Source organism: Gallinula chloropus (genome assembly GCF_964237585.1).
Source record: "Gallinula chloropus genome assembly, chromosome: 19".
NCBI classification, from domain to species: Eukaryota; Metazoa; Chordata; class Aves; order Gruiformes; family Rallidae; genus Gallinula; species Gallinula chloropus.
Window position 1 is genome coordinate 5990641 of NC_140104.1, and position 27505 is coordinate 6018145.

The window sequence follows — 27505 nt, forward strand, 5'->3', positions numbered from 1 at the left end:
AGCACTATCCAACTTTACCAGAAATACTTCCTTCCAGCTAAGAAGCTACCCGTCGTTTAAATGGCAGAGATTACTTCTAGAGCTCTGTTACCAACAGCTCAGATACTGTCTCACATACACACACCAAAGAAAGCTTACTGAACCAACTGGACCTAGAGAATGATAGCAACCCTCGAGTTGCATCAATTACATGCTGCTAAGCTTTGAAAAAGCTTTTCAAGGCTCCAATGTGCCTCAATTTTTCTGTAGCAGTTTAAACAACTTTCTCTTAAGTATCTTCTGGGGTTAGGCTGCTGTTGGCAAATTTACATACCTATAAAGATGCAACAACAATTACAGTCATTGTCCTTTTCATCAAGGTACTAATGTATGAATCCTTCATAGGAGACCTATACAAGCTGCTATTCAAAGCTAACTCATTGGAATGTGCTTGTTTTGGGGAGATACCAACCAAATGGTTAGGAAGGCTCTCACTTTCTTAAGGGAAACTGTGTGAGGATGCAGAATGAGATGCGAGTTAGCAGTCTCTCCATAGCATTCTTCAAGAGACTCTTGATGATCAAAGGTTTGTGTGAACAAAGCAGGAAAAGTCAGGACATCCAGTTAATTCTTACGAATCCATGTTGGAATAGCGAAGAACATCCTGAAAAAAGCGCAGGGATCCCTGAGCTGCAGTAAACTGTGTTATACATTTGACTGTAAAACTCTGGACATACTCAGCATCTCTAGTCATTGGCAGAAGACTCCATGACAGGAAGGGATATGGAGCTTAACTTCTGCATCAGAGAGCAAAGACATGCTGTATGGGAGGATATCACAGGACACTTCCTCACTGGTGACTTCTTGGGTAGGAACAGGCCTAACCAGAGGCAGATAAAAGCCACACACTCCACACTCGCTGGCAGCACCACCTGCCTCCTTACACAGAATTTCAGAGCACGGACAAGCTTTCAGAGGCTTGGAGCATCAGTTTCAGCACTACAGAGGCATCACCCCATTTCTGGCCAGGCCAGTCCCAAGCGAGCTCAGAAACCGAGCCAGATGCCCGGGTAAGCCAGGTGTCTGGCAAATTAAGTATTAATTAGGCACTATAAACATTAACCGCCACTCAGAGCCTGGCTAGGTCTTTCCAAACTGCCTCAACGTTAACCGCGTTCACCTCACAGCGCCTGTGGATGCGGGAGTTGACTTTCTGTGGTGCGACCGGCCCAGGCCGAGCTCCTGCCGCGACCCCGCCGGCGCTGAGGTGGCGGCCCCGGGCAGGGCAGCGACTCCCCAACTCCCGCCGCGCTCAGTGGAAACTGCCGGTTCCCCGAGCGCCTCGCCACCGCCCTGCCGTTCCCAGGGCCAGGCCCGGGCAGCGCCTCAGCCCAGCGCCGCGGCGTTTTCCCGCCCCTCACCTGACAGGCGCCTCCCGCGCTGCCGGTGGTCGCTTAACGGTGCCGCCGCCGCGCCCCCGGCGGCGCTCATGCCCCCTGCCGGCCCGCGGGGGAATCGCCTGCCGTCGCGTCTTCCGCGCCCAGCCCGGCGCCGCGCCGCCCGCCCGCCGCCACATCTGCCGAAGGAGGGAGGGAGGGAGGAGGGAAGAGCCGTCACGGGGGCGGTGCCGCCTCTCTCCCGCCCGCCCCGGCGCCTGAGAGAGGAGCGGGCTGGACCGACCGCCCTCACCTGCTGCCCGCCCCGCGGCGGCTCCGGGCTGGGGCGGGGCGCGAGGGAGGAGAGAGCGGCGCCCGGCACCCCGCGTCACGTAGGGCCCATCCGGGGCCCGCGCGGGCGGGGCCGCTGAGGCGGGGACGGGGCACGGGGCTCTCCCAGCGTGGCGGGAGCCTCCCGCATCGCTCACACAGCCGCACCTAGGGCTCGGGGGGTGTGTGTGTGTGTGGGGGCGGCTTCGTCTCAGTTCTGCTCCCGAGGGCAGGAAATTTCCCTTGCGTGAGCCGTGCCCTCTCCTCCCACACAGCCCGGGGCCTGCCCTAGGAGAAGGAGGAGCAGCAGTTCCCCGCCTCGGCACTAGGGGATGCTCCGGGGTTACTTTGGCAGCTCAGAGGAGCGGGTAAATCGGTACCCACACTGAGATTACTTCCCCGAGGCAGTTAAACGTTATTCCGTCAGCGCTCGGTTGACACAGACGTGTAACTGAGACCGAAAGGGAGGGGGAAGCAGCAAAGGAAAAGAGGAACCCCTCAAATCAGCCTCGGGATTTAAAAGAAACGTAGCTGTGTTGAGGGGAAGGAAGAGAGAGTCTGTCTGTCTCCTAGTAAGGCCAGATGCAGCAGTGCAAGGATGACTGGGGTGAGCAGAACAGGGGACACAAAAACCATCCCAAAATGCCCTGATGATTCACGTTCCACACTCACTGACAGGGAGACACTCAGTTTCCAGAAGCAGCTTCACCCAAGCAGCACCTGTCTCAACACAACTGCTTTTGAGGAACAAGCTCAATAGGTTAAAAATTACAAAAGCCCACTTTTACTCTTTTATAACTCTCAGGAGGATTCATCACCCAGCCATTAAAAGGAAACAAAATGCATTCCATTGCAAACCTTAAAGAGGATCCAAACCCCGGAGAGAAGAGCATCTCTTCCAGCAGAGTAATACATCAATATGTTGCATTATTTAAATCTTAACTCTGAGGCACACACATAAATAATAATTTAAAAAAAAATCACATTTAAAGCATTTATTTTGAAAAATAAAATACAAAAGATCATTGAATTATAATTGTACATGTAATTTATCAACTTTTTTTTTTAAATAAAGGATATTTAACGATTCCCACATGTGAATAAAAACAACTGTTCCACCAAAAATCTCTTAGGACAAGCACAGACCACTTTTGAAAGCTTCATATATTTAAAACCAAACTGCTACAGAAAAAAAAACCCCAAAAGTCTTTTAAGATGGAATTTGGTAGTTGAGACCGAATAGCAATTTGAGCCAGGCATTGCTTTACATTATTTTAAAACCTTAAAAAAAATAGTTGTGCAAATGTAATACAGTTCTACATTAACACCAGTGACTTTTAAAATTCTTCTAAAACAGGTTTACATGCGCTCACACCACCAAAAATTGGAACAAAACCCATTATGAAAGAAATGGAGGAGAAAATTCTGAAAAAAAGCAGGCCATGAGCAGTACACCTCACTGGTCTTGGTGGGACAGTCCTTGTGAGACCATTTCCATTGAAAAGGCAGCAGTCTTCCCTAAAGAAAAACAAAGTTATGTTTAAGCTTCAATGCAGTATCCTGGTTTTTTTTTCTCCCTGACAGGATTTTGTAATTACAAATAATACTTAATTATGACTAATCACTGTTATCTCAGTAGGTGAAGAGTCATTGTCAAGCCACAGCCACTAAAATCTTTCTTCCTTTAAGAGCCATGGCTGCCTTTGCTATCATTCACCGTTAGAGTTACTTCATGGAGCTTATTTAGATGTAGAATTAAATATATTGGGATTTACATCGGCAATACCTCTCAAAGTGGGCTGCATTTACATGCTGAGACAGACTCTTTAACAACAATGCACAGGGGGCCTCCAGACGGGGCTGGAATCTCTCCAGAGATGGAGACTCCACACCCCCTGGGCAGCCTGTCCCAGGGCTCCCTCACTGGGGAAAAGTTCTTCCACATGTTGGTGTGGAACTCCCTGTGTTCCAACTTGCAGCCACTGCCCCTTGTCCTGCCCCCACAGACACTGAAAAGGGGCTGGCCATTCCCCCTGCATTCCATACTTAAGATATTTATAAACATTAATAAGGTCCCCCTTTAGTCTTCTTTTCTCCAGGCTGAACAGTCCCAGCTCACTCAGCCTTTCCTCAGAAGGGAGATGCTCCAGGCCCTTAATCATCTTTGCAGCCCTTCTCTGGACTCTCTCCAGGAGATCCCTGTCTTTTTTATCCCAGGGAGCCCAGAACTGGACACAACACTCCAGGTATAATATGATCGAAAAGTAAAAATCCTGGGTTAATACAGTAAATGTTCATTGACTAGTCTGGAATTTGCTGAGCTCCCCGTGCTTGTTCTGACTTTACTGAGTCCCCAGAGTTGTTTATATTCAACAACTAAAATACAATTAATTAAAAATACTGAAAGTAAATTATACAAATCAGCTCATCTTTAGCAGTTTCTTCTCTCTAGAAAAGACAAAGATGATTTATAGTAGTTTTAAGATTTCTGTACTTTGTTAATATGGGGACTATTTTATTAACAATATTGTGTTGAAATGAATCTGTTGTGCATGTATGCCACACTGCTAAAAGGCACAGAGGTGCTAAAATGAGTAAGAAACACTGCTGAAAGATGCCTGGACAGGTAGTGGTAGTTTTATGCACTCCTTCCAATTTAAAGCTCAGAATTGGTGCTGGCAATCCATAAATATGGCAAATATTGTAAATTGTGTGATGAGCCACATAGAACTGCACTGTGGTTCTTCAAGCACGTGAACATGCTTTACGTGGCTCTCACCACTGAGGTGGAGACCTCCCTCAATGTGACTTTTACAGATTCTGATTCAAGACCTGTATCTTCATATTTTTCTTACCAGAAATCTTACATGGAGTTTAAAAAAACCCAACAAACCATCACCTTAACTAAATCAAGAGCAGCAAATGAGCAGGACTACATGCTCTTTTATTACCTTCTGTGCAAGAAGTGTCCACTGTATCTTCTATTCCATAGGTTCAGTCTGTCAAAAATAATTAAAATGAAATTAGCTATTTCACATCTGAGGAAAAAAATCATTATCAGCACCAATGTCTGTACTCAGAACCAACAAGCTGCTCAGTTACATTATCGTAATTTTCTTCTTTAGTGTAACACTTATCAGCATCAGTTTCAACTCCAGCATCAGCTTTTATGGCTTAAGCAATGTTCTTACTCTTTCACAAAGCTTATTTTTGCTTTTTAGATTATCTTTCTTTGCTTTGGATAAATCTGCTCAGGGTTTGGTAAATACTGTAATCATAGCAAGCTAACAGTATAAATCTGCCTCCTGAAATTTCAGAGTCCCATTTTGAAGCCTCCTTTATCATATGGGCTGAAAGAGGACACCTGCCTAGAAATAGCAGACCAAGTTCTGTTCACATATCACAAGGTAATTGGAAAATACAAACAGCATAATTTAATAGATGCTGTAGGCAGATCAAGGATCGTTTATTTTGCTAGCACAGTATCTACAAGCAGTGAGCTGCATTTTCCAGGAATCTTTATCAGGAATATTTAACCTCCTCCTGTTCTGACACACTCTACACTTGCAGCCATACACACTGCAGCTTTTTCTGTAAGGTTGGGGACAATCTGGAAATAACCATAACAAGTGCATTTGAAAGCCAGAAATAATTACAGCACACTCTCTCAGTACAATTTGCTGACAATAACTTCTAAGCAGCACGCATTTAAATAGTTGTCTTGCTGTTAAGCTGCATAGACATTTTGGCCAGCAGTCAAGAGTGAACAATGCTGTGAGCAACAGCACATGTAGCTGCGAGGTGGCAGGTTCTGAATGGTTTTCCATTAGCTGAGCACGACTTGCAAAGCATGAGCACTAACTGTTCATAGGGTGAGAGCAGGCAAGCATCCAGTAAAGAGCAAAGCCCACATTAGAGATCACACAAAGATTCATCAGAAAGATTTGGTGTCCACAGCAAGAAGTTATAGTCTGAAAACATGAAACAGACACTACAGCTATTCGACTTTACTGATCCATGTTCATTTTATCTTGCCACGAGACTTCCTTTCTACTGTCTTCTTTGGCTGGAACAAAAGAAACCAATTTTCCTTTTTAAAGCAATTCATTTCAATGAATGGAACGAGTCAAAAATGCTTTGCTTGCCTGTGACAGAACCTTCTCTGTATTCTTCAATCCCTACATCATAATCAGAGAGTCTTGATCAAAGACTCATAATCAAAGAGTCTTTTAAGAATATTTGGGATCCAGAGTCAGGAAAACTTGTACCCATCAAATTTTTTTCTTTAAAACATAAAAGCACTGCAAATTATTTTACTTTTTCTGGACTATTTACATTCTAAATAAACCTCTAAAATGTACATATCATAAGGATGGGTAATTAAGTAGAAAGTAATGCAAGCAGAGATATACAAGTCTGGGGCAGAATGCCCATTAAAAAAGCTTTCTCTGCCAATTCTGCAATGCCTTATGCTGTGTGTGCAGGAGGACTTAAAAAGTAAGTATTATTCTACTTAGCTTTACTTGAATGGACCCTGAGACAGTAACAGTGAGGAGACACTTCCTGTTTTTTCTATCAAAGCACAATGTAAAGAGCTGCTCAACAATGCACTCACACAAGAAAACAAAACCTGCTACTAAATGTTCTACATATTTTACATACAACAGTTCATATATTTCATTTCAGCAATAAAATACAAATATTTATGTCATTTCTCTGATAAAGGCAAATTATTTGCTCCTTGTCTAGCTCATCTGCTCTGATTTTTCATGGCTAGATAAACAGAGCTCACATCTTCAAGCAAAGCTATAGGAGGGAGAATTAATTTCATTCCATATTGGAGATGAAGAACCCCCCCCCCCCCCCCCCCCGAGAGAAGCCCTTCAAGGTACTGAAATGGAGCACTCCAACAGGCACCTCCACAGAAGATGTCTGTTCATCTCTGCTTTGTTACCTTCAGGATACAGAAGAGCTGCCTAGCAACAAGGGATGTCATCTTCCAAACTGAACTCCTATGTCTGTAAAGGGGCTAGAGGATACAGCCCATGTCTATGTGAGGAGAGGACATGAGGTTGCAGGCATGCCTCCCACACCACTGTGTATGAAAAGACCCTGTGGTTTAAAAGAGCTCCATTATAAGGGTTTTGCCTTTTCCATCACTATTGCAAAGGTTTGGTCCCTTGAGTAGCAGATAACAACACTGGAAGGGTACCAGATGATGAATTCTTAGTAAAACCTGAATTTCAATAGCTCACTTGATTATTAAACCACACACCACCACTATCCATGGCTGAACTGGTTTTGTTTGTTTTGTCTGACACAATAGTAGTAGTAGTACGAAAAAGTCTCCTGTTACTTCCATCTGCTCTCTGCACTCAACTTGATTTAAACCTTTCCAGGCAAGGCAACAAAAGACAGTTTCTCTGCAAATAGCAAACTTGGCAGTTTGGTCTACACAAAAGAGAACCAAAAAGTCTCCTCAAGTTTCACAGCAATATTGAGCCAGCTCAGGTTTACAAGCACAGTACTATTACACCAGAGTTACACACTGAATCTCCAGCGCACCTGCATTCAGCACTCACAAGCCTCTCCAGTCAATCTCACGGACAAGTGATTCTCGTGCAATCTCTAGTCACCTATTCTCTTATGATCAACCAAAATCAAATTTATGAAGTGGTTTATAAAGACTGGTTGCACGTTAACTTGCTGCTACACCCACAAAAAAGGAAACTAATCCAATACTGTACCTGTGGCACTTCTTTAAGAAAGTCGGGAAGCTGGAATTCACCCTTAAAGACCTGGAAAAAAAAAAAAGAGAGCTTGTTAAGGGTAGAGGGAAAGGATTCTGATTCTTCTGGGTTATTAGCATCCAGCAATGCTAAAACAGATCTACCTAAACTGTGCACAATCTATTTGTAAAAGCCTATTTTATTCACAAGCCTTGGTCATCCAAATGTAGTTCCACAGCTGTAGGCTCAGTCCCAGGCTTGCTGTGTACTCAATGCTCTGACTTTGTTTGCATTAAAATGGTAAAACCACGTAACTCTCATTATACCTGAAGCTTGCTTTAATTCAGTCCCATGCTTCTAGATCTTTAACAGGATGATTAAATACTACAGGAGTGACTACAATACATAATTTTGAAGTTTATCTGTAACAAATCTGTTGCTTCACATTTTATCACATTCAATAAATTAAGTTCCCTTTGGGCTTAATGACAATTTACAATTAAAAGATTCTCCAGTTAAAGTTTTGTCAAAAGAGCTACCTCTCTGTGTCAAAGACCCAACAGCCAAACCACACAAACATTTGTGTTTTACAGTTAAGAATCTCAATGTCACATCGTACAACACACCCACATGTCACAGCATTCATTCCCTACAAAATATACACCAGTCACACAGAGAACAAGTGATCCCATCCTACTGTGCTGTCAGAGAAGAGTTCAGTTGGCTTGTACGTAGTTCATTAAGACAATGCAACTACAACCCCAGTCTGAAAACACCAACAACTTTGATTTCAGTGCTTCTCACATACGTTTATCCCTTTATTCTATGTATCCAGCTGGTGCAATATTCAGACAACAGGAAAGTTCATACATTTGTTTTAATCCTTAAAGATACAGAGACACCACTGTAGTAGGTATGGATGCAATACTAGCAATTTTGCCCAAGTACTCTGTGTCAGACCCTGAGTTGCTCAGCGAACACGCTGCGCGGGATCGGACACCCAAATCCTTCCCCCACAGGCTGTAACAACACATCTACAATCCCCAGGAGGACAAAGGGTTGGGTAACACTTAACTTTTCCTTTATTGTTTCTTTTATTATTTTCATATCATTTAGTCATTAATTTCCCTTTCATTTATGCAAATATAAACAAAAAAATTAAAATCAGTGGTATAATTCTTTGCTATTTGGACTACATGATTGTTGCAGGTCCCTTCTAACCTGAAGAGTTTATTCTACCCTACACTAATAGACATTTAATGGCTTCACATACCCACACAGAAGAGCTCTGCTTATTAAGGGCTGTCACAAAATTGGTCAGTAGCTCCCGTGGTTACAAATTTCTATAACAACTGCAACCTCATTACTAACCTGACATCGTGAATGTACACCACTACCACAATTTCCAGGTTTTTAAGAACATCCTATTAATTCCAAAATAACACTGTTTGGAAAAGAGTAAACAATAAATGTCCTCAAACACGCAACAGCCACACCAAACAAGTGCTTCCACTGTCTGACCGATTAGAAAATAAGTAAGCAACATGTATTCTCCACAGAGGATACCTTTAAAAAGCTGTTTGCTCCCCAGACTGAACTGGAACACGTTCCAAAAGGGGTTAGGGGGGAAGGTATGCTGTGTTGGGGTTTTATTTTTCCTCCAGAAAGAAGTATACTTTAAGAGTTTTACTGTCCTTTCTACAGGACCAAAAAGACCGAACACCCTAATATCCTGAGTTCTTCAGTCTTGTGTAACTGTAGTCACATAAAAATGAAAAGCCACAACCCTACTTCAAAAAAAAGCCATAAAAGAGAATGGGGGCTGCTCCGAAGCCCCAGGGTTATGCTCCCTGCTTTGCAAATTGCATCAAAGGAAGGGGATGCAGGAAGTCAAGGGATGCTCATTAACAACATCCATTTGCTCTGCTTTCCTTTGAATAGATGACCAGAATACAAAGATGCACACATCTTGTCTACATCCCACGGTGGCCCAGGCCTGCAGCTGAGCCAGCTCAGCATTTCCTGCCTGCAGGACACCTCACCCTGTGGCATTAATCCCTGTGGCTCATGTGGAGTGGATTTAGGGGCCGGCAGCTCTCACCACTCTCTATCGCTACGCTAAACACATCCAAACAAGGCTTCACTAGGAATGATTATACATACCCACTGCACAACTCCCTCCCTTCTGATGTTCCATATTTTAGATAAAATAGGAAGGCTGATTCAAAACGATAGGCACAGCTCTCATTTATATTCAGCCAGGAGGTACTGTCATTCCCATGGAAACCTTAATGAAAGCCACACTGGTCAAAAATTCAGCGTGTGGTTTACTAGAGCCTAGATCGACTATAAATATTTATAAATGAAGGAGAGTATTTCCTATTTTCAGCTTTTAACCACGCCATGAAAATGCAGGCTGTGTTCTAAAACACAAATGGAAGTTACAAATCAACATTATCAGATCAAAAAATGCTACAGATCATCCTAGGCAAGGCTCACAAGAAAAAAACCACACAGCATTTTATCATCAGACTAGTGCTGTTGTTGGAAGAAACAGACAGGCTTCACCTTTACTGGCTAACCACTACAGTCATTATCTGGAAATTCTGAAAACCAGTTAAGACTGATGATGATGATGGTACATTGCGACTGATTCAGAACCACAGTGACCAAAACCACATTTGCATCTCTGGAAGCCTCCTACTTTCCTCCTCCTGCAATTATGATTTGATCTAATTTTTTTAATATGATGTCTCTCTCCTTTATATATACACATATGTATAAAAAAAGAGAGAAAGATATAAAAAAAATATGTATGTTTGTCTGCTCTAGAAACCTTACCATTGCAATGCCTTTCATAGGAACAGCACTGACTCCTAATAAGCATCCCTAGTTGATAAGCCAAGGGTATTCTTCCATCAGTAATACTAAGAACAGTACTCACTAATGTCATAGCCTGGAAAAGTAAGAAAACATTTCAGAGGTATTTGATATTACATTCACATGAAACATCAAGATTTACACAGGCAAATCTAACCAGTGACAGGCCCAAAAAGATTAGGTTGAACACAGAATTTTGGTTCAGAACTACCGTTATCTAGAATGCTGGTTTTCTCAAGATTGAGACACAATAGAAACTGGTTTAAGGCAGTTCCAAAACCAGTGAGTGGTCCCTTTTGAATCAAAACCCTGGGATCAACTGCAATCCAGAAATTCCAAAAACAATGACTCCATCTGCAGCCAAAGAAGTAAAGAGGTTTCAGATTCAAAATTCATTTATGACCAATTTCTACGTCTAAAACACATTATTCGGAGCGTGGCAGCAACGACACTGGAATGGTTTCCAGTCTAAGCAAGAATTCAGTAAAATTGAGCAGAAATGGTGTTTACAATTTCTAAGGGAATTATTTTGCAAGTCCAAACGGATTTCCAAGGGGGAAGGGGAGGAATTTGAAGTCTCTGTCCGTTTGTTGCTCGGTGTTGGCAGTACTCAAGCTGCTCTATTAAAAAACAAAAACAAAACACATTATTCTAGCCAAACAAAATGTGTTTTATTCTCAAAAAGAGATCAGAAGACAAGCTTCACATCCAGTTGTCTGAGAAAATCCTTACAAGTACTCAAGGAAAACTTAAGAACTTAAGTGTAACTCAGAAGTGTAACCTACAATTCATCTTTCTAGAAGATAAAAGCACTCCTCTTCACCCACTGGTTTAGAGTGTCACATCAGTTCCAGTACACAAAGAGAATGGGTATTTTTGTCTAAAAAAATCAGTCTGCAACTAAGTGTACTTGGGCTTGGTGGATTTTCCAAACATCAGAATTGCTGAGTATGAGACTATAGATGTTTAATTGTCAAAAAAACCCACCCCAAAACCCCAGAAATAAACCCACTACACTTGCAAAAATCAGAACCCAGCCCCTTCTAGAAGCAACCCCTTACTGTGCACACATGGAGGTACCCTCATCTTGCTAGTTCAGACTTTCCTTAACTTTTTAGGCAGATTACAAGGCTTACATGATTTTTCACCCCTCTGTTGGCACTGCCAAGAAAGGGGACATCCAAGTTGTAAATATTTACTCAGTAGGAACAACACAGAGATTTTAGCCAGGCCTCTGAGTGTCTGCCAAAAGGCAGCTTCCAACTATACTTAATTTTGTATTTTGTCTGTTACTATGTCTGTACATCTTACTAATCCTATACATACTTATTTCACAGAGTGTTACACAGAATCACAGAGTGTTAGAGGTTGGAAGGTACCTCAAAAGATCATCTAGTCCAACCCCTCTCCCCTCCCCGAGTAGGATCACCTCAATTAGGTCCCACAGGAGCACATCCAGGTGGGGTTTGAATGTCTCCGGAGAAAGAGACTCCCCAACCTCTCTGGGCAGCCTGTCCCAGGGCTCTGCCACCCTCACAGTGAAAAAGGTTTTTCTTATGTTCCCATGGAACCTTTTCTGCTCCAGCTTGCACCCATAATTGTTTGGGTTTTTTAAGAAAACAAACTATTGGTACATCTGCAGAACAACAATGCAGTTGGGAATCTATATGCTGGGACAAACACCTACTAAAGGTTGTATTAAACTTAAAGGACACTGAGAAAGGCTAAAACCCTGGATTTTTTGTTTTAATTATCAGAGAAAACATCCACAAAGCCAAATGCCTTTGTGCTTTAACTTAAGTTAAACAGCACAGAGATGCACAGCCTTTTTTTCTAAGCCACTTCAGCACCCCTCCTAACAACATACCTCCACAATTACACAGCTCTGACAGCACAAGTAATTATTCTTATGCATGACAAGAAATACACTTCGCACCCTTCACCACAGATTGTTTCTGCCTTTAAAACCTCAAACACAATGTCTTGAAATCATGACTGTCATGGATGTCTCAACTCTTTAACAGCAGAAGATGTTTCCTCACAGTTTCAAACAGGCATGAAACAGGAGTTAACAGAACTCTGGTTTTTTCCTCTAGATGTTACTGCAGAAAATACCATCAGCAGAACATAAACCAGAGGTAGATAACAGCTGTCGGATGTTATTAGAAGCTGCATGTATTTAAACAGTCGTGATGAAAACCATAGCTTCTTCTAGAGTTCTGTACCCTTCTGTGTCTCAATCTCTCCAGGGCAAGGAAAGTAACTTCATGAAGTTAAAAGAAATAACTGGAATTTGTATTCCAAGCATACAAATTCATTTAATGGGAAGTACGTGCCAAAGAAAATCTGATGTAATGTGTTACAGATGTGAGAGGAAACCACTTTGCCAATCATAACATAACAATAAGCCAATTTCCACTGGGCATAAGTCAGAGTCTTGCAGTTAGGAGCTGTTCTCCACTTTGGGTATATTCTGTTAAACTGCTGACATACACTTTTACACAAATTCAGTGTTGTTACCGACATATCAGGCATTTCTAATCTGGAGTAATTCTATTTTTGCAATTCATCATATAGTGATTGGGCTGCCAGTTCAGACAGCTTTATTAATTATTTGCATTTCCTGCATCATTTGCAGATGAAACCTCCTTTTATTACAGGATGTGATCTTCCTTTATGTGTAGCATTTGTTAAAGCTCGGTGGGGGGAGTAGCCAGTTACGTATCTGTAAGGAAGGGACCCTTCCTATCGCTGTAATAAAATGAACAGATCAACAACAGACTCTCAAGAAAAACACAAGACTGCACAATTCTGTGGTCACTGAGTAACTAAAGGCTGCCTCTTGGAATGATCACATGCAGAGATCAGCTGAACAGTGCAACACTACTCAGACCTTGTTCCCTCTGCACTGTGTTCCTTAACCCAGACAAGTTAAAGTTTCAATAAAAGATAATAATGGCAGTCTAACATCAAACAGATAAATAAAAAGTTAATGGCTTTGTTACTTAAAACATCAGAAAAATCTGTTAGATTTTTTTCTAACTCCTGTTAGATTTGTACTTCACCATCTGAGGTGTCTTTACTTCATACAGCCTCTTCCCAAAACACCACCAGAACTAGAATGACAAGGTACAAATGCTGGTTGCATCTTACTATTTTTATGCTACAAGAGCATGAAAAAGCAATGTAAGCATTTTGGTGTCCTAGGCAGATAACATTAAAGGGAAAAATCCAAATTTAGCAGAGAGCATTGATTTCCTTGCATTACCTACAAGCACATCAAAATTCTGATTCAACACTGTACATTAGCAAGTGAAAATCATCATTTTGTTTTCAGACCAAAGTAAAAAAAAGTGTTTGAGCTGTACACATGTAAGTCACCAGCAGAGGGAACAAAAAAAAGAGGAAAAAGCAAAAAATCCCCCAAACCCCAGGATTTAACTGCTTTGGAAGCTCAGAGGAAGCTAATTTTTTACACCACACTAACCATTCCTTTCCATTTTTCTCAAGAACTAGCCCTTGGTTTAGGTACCCTTACACTGTCAGTTCTTACCTTCAGGACTAAAAGCTGCAGCTTTGAATTGCTGGGCATCCTATAGTCTTTTCTGTGATAGATTTCACCTACTGCAATTAGAGCAGCATAAATGCAGTTCTACAAGCAGCACATTTTAAAACACACTGTGCAGTAAACTGGGGAATTTTTTTTAATTCTCTTCTACAAGTGGGCATCAAGAGACACTTTCTAGCAATGAGCATGTTTTGTACCCTGACCACTCTTCATTCCCCTTACCTTTATGATTTGGCACGTACAGCATAACAATGCTTTAAATCACACAAAACAAGGACTTTCTGTAACAACTGGAACAGATTTGTTTGTTTTTTAACATATCTGATAGCAATGAACTAGATGACAGAGTGTTGTTCCATCTTTAGGTGGAGCCAGCATCTCCCCTGCCAGTAATTTCAATGGTGTTGGGCTTCCACCCTGTTGTTGCAACTTCCACAATCAGTGTAAGCCAGCATTACATAACCCCCACAAAACAAAAACTCTGGCTGTAAACCCACACCAAGGAGGGAAGAGATAAAGAAACAAGTCCTTCCCCCCCTTACCACTGATTTCTGTTTGCCAGACACGGGCACCTTCCTTCTTCTAAAGTGCTAGCCCATGCCATTTTAAATGCACTAAGAAACAGCAACAGTTTGTTGGGAGTAGTAAGTGTCAGATAATTCAACATTATTTCAAGTTAGTCACTCCAAGGGGTTTCTACTCTAAAACAATGCAGTTCTGCTTTAGTACTCGAAGCTTTATCTGTTTTCAATGAACAAAATTCAAGTTCTGTGTTCAGTTTAAAGTTCTCAGAGACCACAAATATAAATATAATGGAACGGCTTCCAAACAAAGTGAGCAATAAACATGCAAGATTTATATATGTTCTTATGTACTGAGTAGCAGCTTTGGAAAGATTTTATTTGGATGGCTTCATCTCCAACAATATCCTCAGTACAAAACTCTGTAGAGATTATCCCAGGCGAAGTTTAACGAGAGAGCAAGAACAAAAGTAGTGCTACAGTAATTTACAGTTTTACCAGCTGAGAGTAATTTACAATTTTACCTCTTGCTAAAGGCTGCAGAAAATCTAGATCAAGAATTCTGGTGTGTGGTTTGGGTTTTTTGTTTTTAAATAAACACCCTCTGATCCAAGCTGTAGCAGCAAGAAATAAATCAGTGTAAGTTCATGGAAGAGAGGGGGAAACCCACAGGGCAGCATATGCTACATAGGCAAAACTACCATCACAGTTCAAAACACAAACCAAAGCATTTTTTCAGAAGAGAGTCAACTCCTACTGATCACCAACCAGTTATTTCAGAGCCTCCTTGTGTTCTGGCCAGGCTCACTGGACAGCATTTTGGCAATTTGCTATGCAAGCAGCACAATGGCTGGGCAGCCTGGCACTTCTCAAGAGGCTGATGAGCCTGCTGCCCTGAGAACTGGGCAACCCAAGCAGCAAACTGGGCTGTGAGCTGGGAAGACTTCAATCTTAAAACCCTATGAAGTCAGGACATCAACGTTTCCATAGTCACAGAGACAGAAGACCCAGTGGTCTGAGGAGGGATTTGCTGGGAACCAGCTGGGAGGAAACAAAGCAAAGCAAGTGACTGGGGAGGAATTCAAGCTGATCAAATGCAACCCCAAACACTGATGCAAAACCAGGGTTTTAAATGGCTCCTTGGGGTACAAGATGTTTTGAAAGCCTCATGTTTCTCCAGTTTTCAAGAGGAATACTGGAAGTTTTGAAGATCAGCCATCTGTAATCCTTTTGCCTTTTTGGTTTTTAAATCTTAATTTGGGACACCTCCCTCATTTTATCTATACAAATCTCATATGCAAAACCAATTTTGTTAAAGAACAAGTGACTAGGGAAAAATATATACTGGGTACTACAATAAACATCACAATTAAAATGCTATCTTGGTTTGTAAGTAAGACTAGTGCATTAAAATAGCAGTCAAAACATTAGCAAGTGTTCCATATGCTTGCAGTACTTAGATCAGCTATTATAACATTAACCTCCAGTTTTTCACAGCTTTAACATTAGTAAACAGACTAATTATGCTTCAAAGCAAACTTGTGAAAAAGCCTCAATAACCTCTAGCCTTTTAAAAAAATTAAAGCCTGATTTAAATGCATGCTTGTGGCTTTAATACCTGAATTTCTCTCTCGCATTTTGAACTTACAATAGACAAAAGATTTCACAGAGGTACCTGACAGCAAACAACTGAAACCCATACAACTTTTACAACTTGGACTGAGCTTGCCATGCTCAGACAGAGGCCTTAGAAGAGTCCCCATACTGTAAAAACTTATTTAAATTGTATCAGTAAGAGGTAACTAGCCTTAATTACTGCACTACAATACAAACTTGATTTGGGTCACTGTTTTATAGAAGGTAGGTGCATGAGGATTTTGTTTTCCAGGCTCCATGGAGTAATACTGAACACTTATTTTCTTAAGGTTTAAGCTCATAAAATCTAGTTTGTTTGCAAGGTTTTTAAAACAGTAAGTACCAAGAAACCTCTAACATGCTAACCACTACTCCTACCTGAAAAGGTGGGTTACCTTTTCCATGCAGAGCTAACAACTGTTAAAATAGTCAACCTGCCATCCATTAATACATTAATCAACTGTTTAATGAAAGCTTCCAAGGGAGGACTCCTGAAAAGAAATAATGCAAAAGTGTTTGGAGACTTCACAGAACATGGTATTCTTTTTTCCAAATAATTCTATAGCCCATCAGTATTTTTTAATTGGAAGGCTAGTAGAAGACAGTCCTTTCAAATCGTTTTGTTCCATTTTTCCAATGACTACTTTGTTGCTGCAGCAAAAGTCACCTTCTTTTAATAAAGTACACATTCTGAAAAGACCAGAAGAGTTAATTATACTTATTTCAAACAATGGTAACGAGCTTTTCTATGGATACCTCCAGGGATAAACAGCTGTATACTTTAACAACTCAAATTCCAACAACATTAAATTCACCCCTAACAACATTAAAATGAGCCCCAGACCTTCCTCTGTCTTTTGTTTGTGCTACAAAAGACAGCAAAGAATTGGAAAATCTGACATTTTGATCATCTTGGACCACTTTTTCCATGGGTCACTTTTCAAATTCCACCAAGTATTTGGGGTATCGTTTTTTGAGAGCTTCTGCTGACCCTCATGTATAAAAAGCTGAGCTCAATCAATCAAGTTTGATGCCCAGGTGAGAAAACTGGCTTTTTCCCCACTACTAAGTAGATCCCCAACTATCTGGACAATTCTAAAGAGGTTCAGCTACATACACTGAAGAATATAGCTCAAGCCTGGGGCTGGGGTAAAGGAAGGCGAACAAAACTGAAGACAAGCAGCAGGAGCCAGACTTAAAGTGCTCAAGGCCCTACAGAATTCTTCCTTCTCCCCACAGCAAGGAAAACTTACTGCTTACTATCAAAAGGTATTAGAAAGACATTTTAAAAGCAAAAAAACCTGAAGAAAAAACAAGACTTCCAGTCTATCACAGAATCACAAGGTTGGAAGAGACCTTTGAAGATCATCAAGTCCAACCATTCCCATCCTATGCTAAACCAGATCCCTAAGTACCTTATCAACCCTTTTTTTGAACACATCCAGGGAAGGTGACTCAGCCCCTCCCTGGGCAGCCTGTTCCAGGCCCTGACAACTCTCTCAGTAAAAACGTTTTCTTCTAATATCCAATCTAAACCTGCCTTATACCTCACATCAATTTGGCCAATAATTAAAGACACAAAAATGCCTTACCCTCCTTGTGTTTTCCACAACTTTTTGATCTGGCATTCCATAGTTTGGTGGATTGGCATATGGATCATAGCCCAGTTTTGCCAGCATGGGAGCAATCACAGGCATATCTTGCAGAACATCAGCAGGTATCTTCCCAACCCACTTTGACAGTGCCTCCACATTTACTGGCTTGATTACTTGGTCAGTAGATCTTTCAACCCTGTGGAGGCAAAAAAGAAAGGTTGTATTTTGCATTCCAACCAATACTCGCTTCTTCACTAGCATCAAGACCTTTATCTTGTTTAGGGTGTTTTCCCCTTTCTCTCCCCCTTCCCTATCAAAATTTCATGTGTCTACAGAGCTGAAGGGAAGTGAAGTTTCACCACATACATCTAAAATTATAATATCTAGCCCAACATTCATGCATGCTTTCTGGTTTAGGTTTCCACACAGAATGTACTGACACGAGTTCTTTGTGTAAAGAGCAGCAAAAACCAAAGAGCTATTAAGTGAAAAGCACGCACATACCTACATGCAAAGCTGTTTTCCCATTGGCATATTCCCACATTTGCTGGTTTATTGTCTTAAATGTTGTTTAAAGTCATGTTCTAAATTAAAAACCATGTGTCCTTTATCCCTCTCCATACTGTGACTGATTTATTTTATATATATTTACATAGACTGCAATCATATTTTTCATTACCATTCCTTTTACCGATTGCTTTGTCATTTCACAGTTCTTAAAGGCAAGTGCATAACCACAGCAGTGTCATGTTGATTTGATGTTCATTTAATCAACAGTCCTAACGTCATTTTCAGTCTTGTACCCTTGTTTTGTTGCACATTTTTCTTCTCGGGTCATTTTTTTTGTTGTTGTTGTTTTCTTTAGTTATGTTTTTCCCAAGGGAAGAAGCCTGGCATCACTTTGCTTTCCCACATTCCTGGCTTCATTAGATTAGAAGACATGGAACTTTACTGTGCTTGTTTCTGAAACGGTCCAGGAGGACTCAGAACCAGCTGAGTAATTTCAAAATGAGTTTTTTATTCCAAATGATTTACATTTTTTTTTCTGAACTGAGGAAGAGTGCACATGCAGTTTGGATGTCCAGGTTTACCTTTCTTTTATGGCAGATTAAAAATTAGGTCTCTATATACACCGTGCCTGAAGGAATATTTGCATCTGCACTACAAGTAATACCAGGTGTCACTGTAGCAGTGGTTCCTGCTGGCTGGCTACACCTGCCTCAAAGCCACTGCTGAGCATACAGCCACCACAGCCACCATCCTTCCTCCCTGGGCCTTATTTACATCATACAGAATTCTGGTCTCACAAAGCTCTGCAACCCAGAGAACAAAATTATTATACTTGAAAGGAAGAGTACAAAGTGTAACAGCAGTACCTCAGCTACAAAAGATTAAAGCATGAGAACACAGGTTCAAATTCATTCTCAAGCAACTAGTTCTTCAGTTGTACAGCAGGCAGAATGAGAAAAGCAAGTGACACAGATTTCCTGGTATAGTCCCGACAGTTTCAGAGTCCAGAAGCCTGAAGTAAAGTCAAATCGCTCTCAAGGCTCCCATCAGTCAACTCACAAGAGTTTGATTGCAGTTATCTCATTAACCTGACGTGCCCAAGAAGAGGCTGAAGTATTTTTGCCCATTAGACAAACACTAAATCAATACCAATCGATTCCAAGAGGCATCCCATCCCGTTCAGCTGCACGCTATGCCGTGCAATGGAAGCCTGAAATCACAACTCATCAACTCAATCTGATATTAATACCAGTCTTTACCTTGTTACTCTTTTTTACATGCACCATAGCTAAATTTCTTCTAGGACAGACGAAGGAAGTTACTCATACAACGCTGGAAGGTCAGTAACCTAAGCACTTTAAAAACAAGCAACAAAGAACAAACCAGAGTGCAACGTGGTCACCCATGGGGAAACTGTTCTGGCAAGCAGGGCCTTCTGGTTGCTGCAAAAGGTGTCTAATGGAAGCTGATGAGTAAGCATCTGACTGAAAAAAAGCCTGTTAAGACAGCCACCAGAACTTCCAGCCTTGCTCTATTCGACCATTTTCAGCAGCTCAAACCAAAGGCAGGAACTCAGAATGGGATTCTGGGACCAGGGAGTCATGACTGGATTTCAGCCTTCCTGAAAGCTGTTGGCCTGAGATCACAAGTAGGCACAGTGAACTAGAGAAGTCTAGGCATGGCCTTTCTGACCCTAATTAGCAATAAAATAGCTGTTAAGAGTTGAGTTCCAGAAGATCAAAGTGGCAAGGCAGAGGAGAAAGCACCACACCAGTCAGGAGTCTGCAGAACCATGGCAGGTGCGACCCCCAGTTCAGAAAAATTCACCTCTAGGTGTTTGAAAAGCCAGAGATTTAGGGTCCTCTGCCCCTCAGAGCCAGCCAAGCCCAAAATCCCTTCTCCAAAACTGTAGATTGATTCTACAATTTAAAGTAAGGGTGATAGTGTGAGAACAGGTAACAGGTTTTACAGAGTTTACTGGAACCCCAAACAACGGGTGCCACGCATCAGTCAGGACCTAAATTAGTCCACATATCAATTTCTCACTCTGAAGTAAAAGCACATTTAAAATGTACATGTTTTGCCCTGCTATTATTTTAGTCTTTAGTAACAATAAGCTCAGCATGAAACATTCCCTGGTGATTAATACCTGGCAGGAGAGAAGCTGAGAACTCCATTTTGCTGCTCCTAGGCACTGATCCTGTTCAAATCGTTTTCTGTCCTTTGAGTCAAGGTGGTAAGAAAAATTCAACACAATTTGTGGGAACGAGTCTTCAGATCATAAAAGACCTGAAGAGTATGGGGGAAGGCAGAGAGGGAATGGGAGGGAAATGCCACTTCAAAAGCCAAACAAAGCTAAACAGGGACACATACCCTTGGCAAATTTGATTATGTTTGTATATGGCAAATGCTGCCTGGTCAGTGCTTCCAGGCTCTGCTGCAAAACCAGAGAGCTTCAGCTCTAGAAGCAGCTGGTATGAACCCAGGCCTACCCCCTGATTTGGTTCTAGTACAGATGTAGAAGCAGAAAAGGTGTGTATTAAGAATAGTACATCCGGGTGTAATTTTGCTTAGACAGCTATTTTCGCAATAAGCCTAATAAAAACTGCTATAAAAGGGATGACATTGCTTTGCATCCGTGGTCACCACAGCTGTTTCCAGTTAGGAGACAAATGCCAGAGCTATATTAACAATACTAGTTCTATAGCATGTACTCCAGCCATAACACATTCCTTCAACAGCCACGTTGGCGATTACTTCAAACCACAGAAGGTTCCCCCGCTACTGCAAACGCTGTGGTGCACATCCTTAAACCCTCGCTGTGTTTCTCCTTGCAGCTGGCTAAACACCAAAACAAGGGGGGGAAACGTTAAGTAAAACAGAGCAACAGTGAAGCTAGGGCTCCATGAGCAACAGAAAAAGCAGGGATTACTAAGCAAATGCAGGAGAGGGGAGTAAGGCAGCCAGTGGTTTCCTCAAATTAAGCAGCTAGGGGAACAAAGGCAGAATCTTAAATACAGACTGTCTAGTACCTCATATAGTTCATAACAGACCATTGCATAAGGGTTTCTGAGTCCGGATTAAGAGAAAAATGAAGTCAGCTCACTGCCTGAAGAATTTTGCAAGCCACTGGGTGCCTAGTTCATCTCTGGAAGAGAAAGAGCCTGCACACACAATTTAACTCTAAATGCAACTGAAAATAAAACACACTGACCAAGAGCCTCTGTCATCTAACAGATTTCATTTGGCAGAGTTAATTTGGATTCTAGAGGAGTTTAAAAGATGTTCTTAAGCATTCACTTTCCAATACCTGGTAGTAACAGCATCATCCTGCGATCTCTTTCTCAACGTGTTTTGAAGTTTTCAAGACAACAAACTCCTGTCAGATATTTTTTTTTTCATTTTTAAAAACCCTTCAGCAGTTAAAACACCCCCAGGCAGCTTATGTCAGACCTGACTTGTGCAGGCATAATGCCTCTGAAGTGAATACTGAGCCTGTCTGGAAGTCTTAAAAGTGAATGGAAAATGACCGAGGTGGGTTTCTCTGCTCATTCTCTTTACGCAGCACCAGACTCTGCAGATTGCAATCCTTGTTCATTCTTTCACTTCAGAGGTTTTCTACCCTACCTAATACTTCACAGACTAATGAACTAATTTCACCTACATCTTCATGCTCTCCCTGCTGTGTGCACTAAAGGCTAGGCCTACGTGGAGGGTATCTTTTAAATTAACACCAGACTTCAATACAGATGATTTGGTACTTGTGATACCCTCTTTCTGCCAGGAAAAACTGTAATACCATTTGAGTGTTATGACTTTAATATACTATTATGAAATAGCCCAAAGCACTTGGTACCAGCCATGTGGTAAATTACAGCTCTGTGAGAAGACAGAGTTGTAACAAACAGTGTTTTAAATTTCCTTAGATTATCTCTGAAGTAATCTTCAGCACTGTCCCTTCGGATAGCCAGGTGGGAGAAAGATGCTCTTCAGAATACAGGGAGCTCCACTGCCCCAGACTATTGTTTCAGCTGAAAGAAGACAATAATGACTCCTCAAAGAAAAGAGCACTCTCCTGCAAGCCTAAAGAGAAACTTTAAGACTTAAAGAGAGTAATTTGGGTTAGGACCTGACCCAGAACATAAAAAAGCTATGCATACCTGACACCATAAAGAATATGCTGCAGTTGAGAACAAGCCAAATGCAACTTCAGAGAAAGAACACCAAGTCTAATGCAAGGTGAATTTTGTTCAGCTCTCAAAATTTGATAAGCTGTCTGGGGCAGATTCTAAAGTTCTCAGTAAACAGCCCAGCAAGCATCTTTCCCAAGAGTCATTTTTGTGTGCAGTTACCCCCTGCTCTGGGCAAGGACCCCCTGGACAGGCAGCCATCCCTGTCCACAGCACTTAGCTACACAGGAGAGGACAGCGAGGAGCTGGGGATGCCAGAAGTGGGAGGTTTTAACTGGTACAAGGAAATATAACTTGGAAATCTCAAGCTCCCCCTGCACCATTTCAATTAGTGTCATATAAACCCACAACAGACATTCAAGTTAGAGAATTTTGTATTCTGTTTTTTTCTGCAGCCCTCAAAAGTCTGACTCACCGAAATCATTATCAAATTATAAAGGTCACTTGCAACTGAAAAACAAATCTCACCATATATTGCAAGGCTATTGGATTAGATAAACAGAGACATAACACTAATAAATCATTTTTTCCACTGTTGCCAAAGCCTTGTGGAATAATAAATCACGGTCACATACCATCACATGAAAGACAAAAGCATAAAGAGTTCCACTAACAGATTAAATCGAGGGCCACAAGAAAACTTCCATATTCATTTGTCTTAAACGTCAAAGTTTCTTTAAAAATAATCATTGAGCCATATCTGACTTTCAACAATCCTTTTCTTTTTCCTGACACGTGAACAAGTGTTCTTCTCTCTTCACATCCCATTTCACCAGATTTAGCAAGAAATGTTCCTGGAAACCACATGAATTCAGTAAAGCTACTAAGTTTTATTGTATACAGGTCCATTAATTTTTAAGAACACTAATCTGGAAGCTGTACCATAGTAGTATTTGACTAGAAATGGCATTATGCACAGTTATTTTCACAGGACACTTAACAGAACTTGGAAACTATATTTTTATATCAGTGAAAGTACGTTTACTCCCCTCTTCAGCTGCCACTGCGAAGCAGTAACACAGCAGAGGTAACTAAAGAGAAGTTTACACACAGATACACCTGTATGGTGTGCCAGGGTAACATTATCAGAAGACTTCTAACTCCTAAGAAACACTTTTTTAAAAGTCAAGATGCCTTCATGATAGCCCTGGGAACCCAGCAGCAATGGCTGTGTTTCCTCAGTGGAAATAGGGATGTGAAGCCTCCAGACTGTAAACACATAACCATTACCTGAGCTTCAAATTCTCTCTGTAGCCACCAATTCTCGGATTTGCTTTGAAGCATATTCCACTACAAGACATTACAAAATCAACACAGCAGCTTCCTGAAGCACCTGACCAGTGATGAATATTCAAAAGCCAGAAGCCAGGGAATCAACTGGACATGTAGTTTGGCTGGAGAATTAGCTAGCTACTTCCTTCCCACCCCACCCCACCCCACCCCCCTTCTAGTTTTTCTAAGCAGAGCTGGATTTCAGTTTCCTAGAATAGCTAAATCAGGTGCACAGATGGCATGAGAATAGTGAGAGATCTGTGTGCAACAAGGTTAATTTTATTCAAAATGCTTGTCCTTTTAGGAGCACATGCCAACAGAAAAGCATGCCAATTCTGCTTTCTATTTTGTTGGAACAGTTTCTCAAGTTTCCTGGAAGAGTATGTTCTTGGCAAGTGTAACTCAAAGGCCATTCTTGCACTGACAACAAAACTTAAGTTCCTGAAATCAAACAAGTGATCTTGCTAAGATGAATAACACCAGCCTAGATAAAACAGTCCAGCTTTATTTTGTGGTACAGTGGATAGCAAAGCTATATTGGATGAAAAGCTGATACTAAATATCCAAATTAAAGTGAGAATGACCATTAATTAAAAGTTCACTCATATGCTCCATACACATTAGCAGGAGCAATCCAAGACTGTCTGGAAAGTAAGAATCACTGTTAATTAACAACTTAGAATTGGCACCATAAATGGGGTTCCCGAGACATCATTAGCTGCTTAAAAACTAAGTTATGAATAGTCTTTTATATAAAAGAAACCCACATTGTTTTACCCTTTAGAACAACAGAATGTTCATACTCACTTGGAAAGAGAAACACCCCCTGCTTTTCCAATCATTTCTTCATGGTGCAGCACTACTTGGTTCCATGGTATCCGAAGAAACTTTAACAGAGTTCTCATCCATCTTTCAGGATGCAGTACGAGCTGTTCATAGTGTACCAGCATACACCTTTCCATGCCAACCTCCATACACTGGTTATACATCGTTTCTATCGCACGATTCCACTTGGTCAAGCAGTCCCTGTAGCTGTTGAGGTCAAACCCAGCTATAGTGACTTTTCTAGATATCATGGAATGCACAGACGCACGACCATCCCGTACCATCAGAAGAAATTTGGCATTGGGAAAAATTCTAGCCAGATAAGTTAAGGATTTTAAAGCAAAAGGATCTTTGTTACACAAATAGGGAGCAGGCTCTCCGTGCTTCACAATGATTTCCAGTAAGAATGCTTGCATGGCTGAGTCCAGAACCTCATCTGTGACTCCAGCTTCATCCAGACGGATCTTCTCTTTGCTTGATCTAGCCCACATCTGTTTAACTGCCAGAATCCGCGGGATGACCCTTGTCTCTTCTCCGCATCGGATGTCCGGGTGGGCATCCAGCATGGCACGCATCAAGGTAGTGCCGCTTCGAGGTACTCCCCCAATAAATATTAAAGGCATGTCTTTGTTGTAAGCAAAGGTTTTGTTTGCATTTACACTGGAAGCAGTTCTTACTGTGCCCCTCACACTTTCCATCCTCAGAGGCTGGCTGCGCTCTTCTATTCGATGGTGACACTCCATAGCGTGTTGGCCCAAATAAAACACCGTCACCGAGCTGATCACCAGACATGCCAACAGCCAGTTCTGTTTGAGTTTTCCAACCATTTTGATCAAGACTGTCACTTCAGAACACAGACACCTTCTATTTCAAATTGTCTTCTAGTTCACGTGCCATGGGAATCCTAATCCAAAATAAATTAAGGTCTGGCAAGGGAAAAAAAAATAAATTTCGGATTTATTAACAACTTACTGGGATAAATCATCAACAAGCACCTGAGAGCATTCAATTAAACTATTATCTCCTAGTGCTGCATTAAGAATAGGAAACACAAAGTCTAAACACCACCACCCCATCACAGTCTTTTTGTTTACCCATAGAAACAACACCAAACACAACAAGATTCACAACTACAGTTACTATTTCCATAGAAGTTCTGTGGTACATTTTAACAATGTATTTGGAAGAATTCTACCACTGGAGAGCTACTGTTAAACTCTACAGGCATTTATATGAAACCCATTTGTCCTGGTTTCAGCTAGGACAGAGTTAATTCTCTTTCTAGCAGCCGGTGGTGCTGTGTTTGGGAGTTCAGATGAGAGGAGTGCTGATAACACACTGATTGTTTAGTTGTTGCCAAGCGGGCAGGGATTTTTCAGTGGTTCATATCACCCTGCTAATGAAAAAGTGGGGGGCACCCAGGGAGCTGGGAGGGGACGCAGCAGGGACAGGTGACCCAAACTGTCCAAAGAGGGTATTCCATACCAATTACATCATGCTCAGCATAAAGGAGAGTGGTGGGGGGAGGAGCAGGCAGCTCTAGGACATGGAGGCAGTTTTTGGGGACAGTCCTGCTTTGGGGCAGCTCTGAGCTCTGTGGCCCGAGTTGTGCGGTTCAGTGAGAAACCACACTGTGTATCACCAGTTTCCTGTATTTTGCCATGAAGTCCTATTATTATTAACCTATCTCTCTGCTATCCCAGTAAACCATCCCTACCCCAGCCTGTGATGTTTTGGATTCTTTAGTTCCCTTTTCCTTTCCCCCAATTCCCCACCCCCCTTAGAGAGCCAGCAGCTGCACTGTGCTCCGCTCTCAGCTGGGGCAAAACCACAACATCATTAAAAATAGTAATAATTAAGAAAACACTCTTGTCTACTTCAGGTTTTACAGAGGCAAAAAACAAACCAACCACAAAAAAAAAAAGAAAAAAGAAACCTGAGCCAGAGTCACCCAGATAAAACAAGTGAACAAGACACCCCAGACACATCATGTTACAAATCACAGAATTAAGAGTACTGGAATAACTGGCTCCTTGAACTGACAGTAGCAGTATCCTGCTCATCATCACATTTTCACATAGCTACATTATCTCCTGCTTTGCTTCAAATGCTCCATTTCCTTCACAGGATATGAGATGACAATAAAAGGTGTTTCACTGTAACAGATCAACACTGACATCATCCATTTTTTGATCAAGGCCTTTAAAGCAACGAAGCAAGTAAGAGAAGCTTCATTTTAAGTTCAAGAGAAGCTCCAATTAAAGAACTCTCTAGTCATTAAAAGCTAGAAACACAGCCCAGGATTAAAGTTGACAAAGACTAAAGTTAAATCAAGACCGATCTTAATTAAGAACAACAGCAACATAAAAATCAACCTATTCTGACTTTAAATATTTATATTTCCTAGAATCCAGATAACACAAAAGAGGGTATACAGCACAAAATGAGTTATTTCATCCTACCTTCTTTCTTGTTTTCTTTACCTAAAATTAAAGGTATCTCTCTCTCAAAAAGCTATCCAAACCCAGCATAACCATAATTGTTCATTTTTTCATTGATCAAAAACCAGAAAATAACCACCCCCACCAAACCTCCCTCCCTGCATCTTCTGCAGGGTTTTGAGCTCCAGAAAAATCTGAAATACAAAAAAAAAACACCCCACCCCCCTGAATAAATGCAAAAGAAAAACAGACCCTGTTCTCAATCAGCAAAAAAGAGTTAAAGCCTTACATAATTTTAAGTCGTGTAATAAAGCATTGCCAGAATAAAGTATATACTGCATTCCAGAAGGTTTGGATTCCTTTTAAGCAGTGCTGGTAAGCTCTCTCTCTCTCATTTAGTCTTTTCTACTTCACCTAAATAAGGCTGCATTTTTGCTGGTATGACAGCAAGGGTCTTCCCCCTCCTAGATAAGACATAATACTTTGGGGCTAAGATTTTAAATACACATTTACTACCCTGAAAGGTTTATGGCAAGTGCTGTACAGTGAGTCAAAAGTCAACTCACAACAATGGTAAGAGAACTGTGCTTTATAAAGCACCATGGCAGCCCACATTAATGAACTTTATACTTACAGTAATTTCATATTTATAGC

General features: G+C 41.4%; 1 protein-coding gene across 1 annotated transcript; it reads right to left on the reverse strand.

Annotated features, from left to right (window-relative positions):
• Nucleotides 1-5706: 5706 nt before the first annotated feature.
• Nucleotides 5707-25237, reverse strand: TPST1 (tyrosylprotein sulfotransferase 1; the record flags this gene model as incomplete). Its single annotated transcript, XM_084272983.1, has 4 exons — nucleotides 5707-5751; nucleotides 7433-7483; nucleotides 17611-17809; nucleotides 24393-25237. 4 exons carry the CDS (start codon nucleotides 25235-25237, stop codon nucleotides 5707-5709), a joined length of 1140 nt encoding a protein of 379 aa, XP_084129109.1.
• Between the last annotated feature and the right edge of the window lie 2268 nt (nucleotides 25238-27505).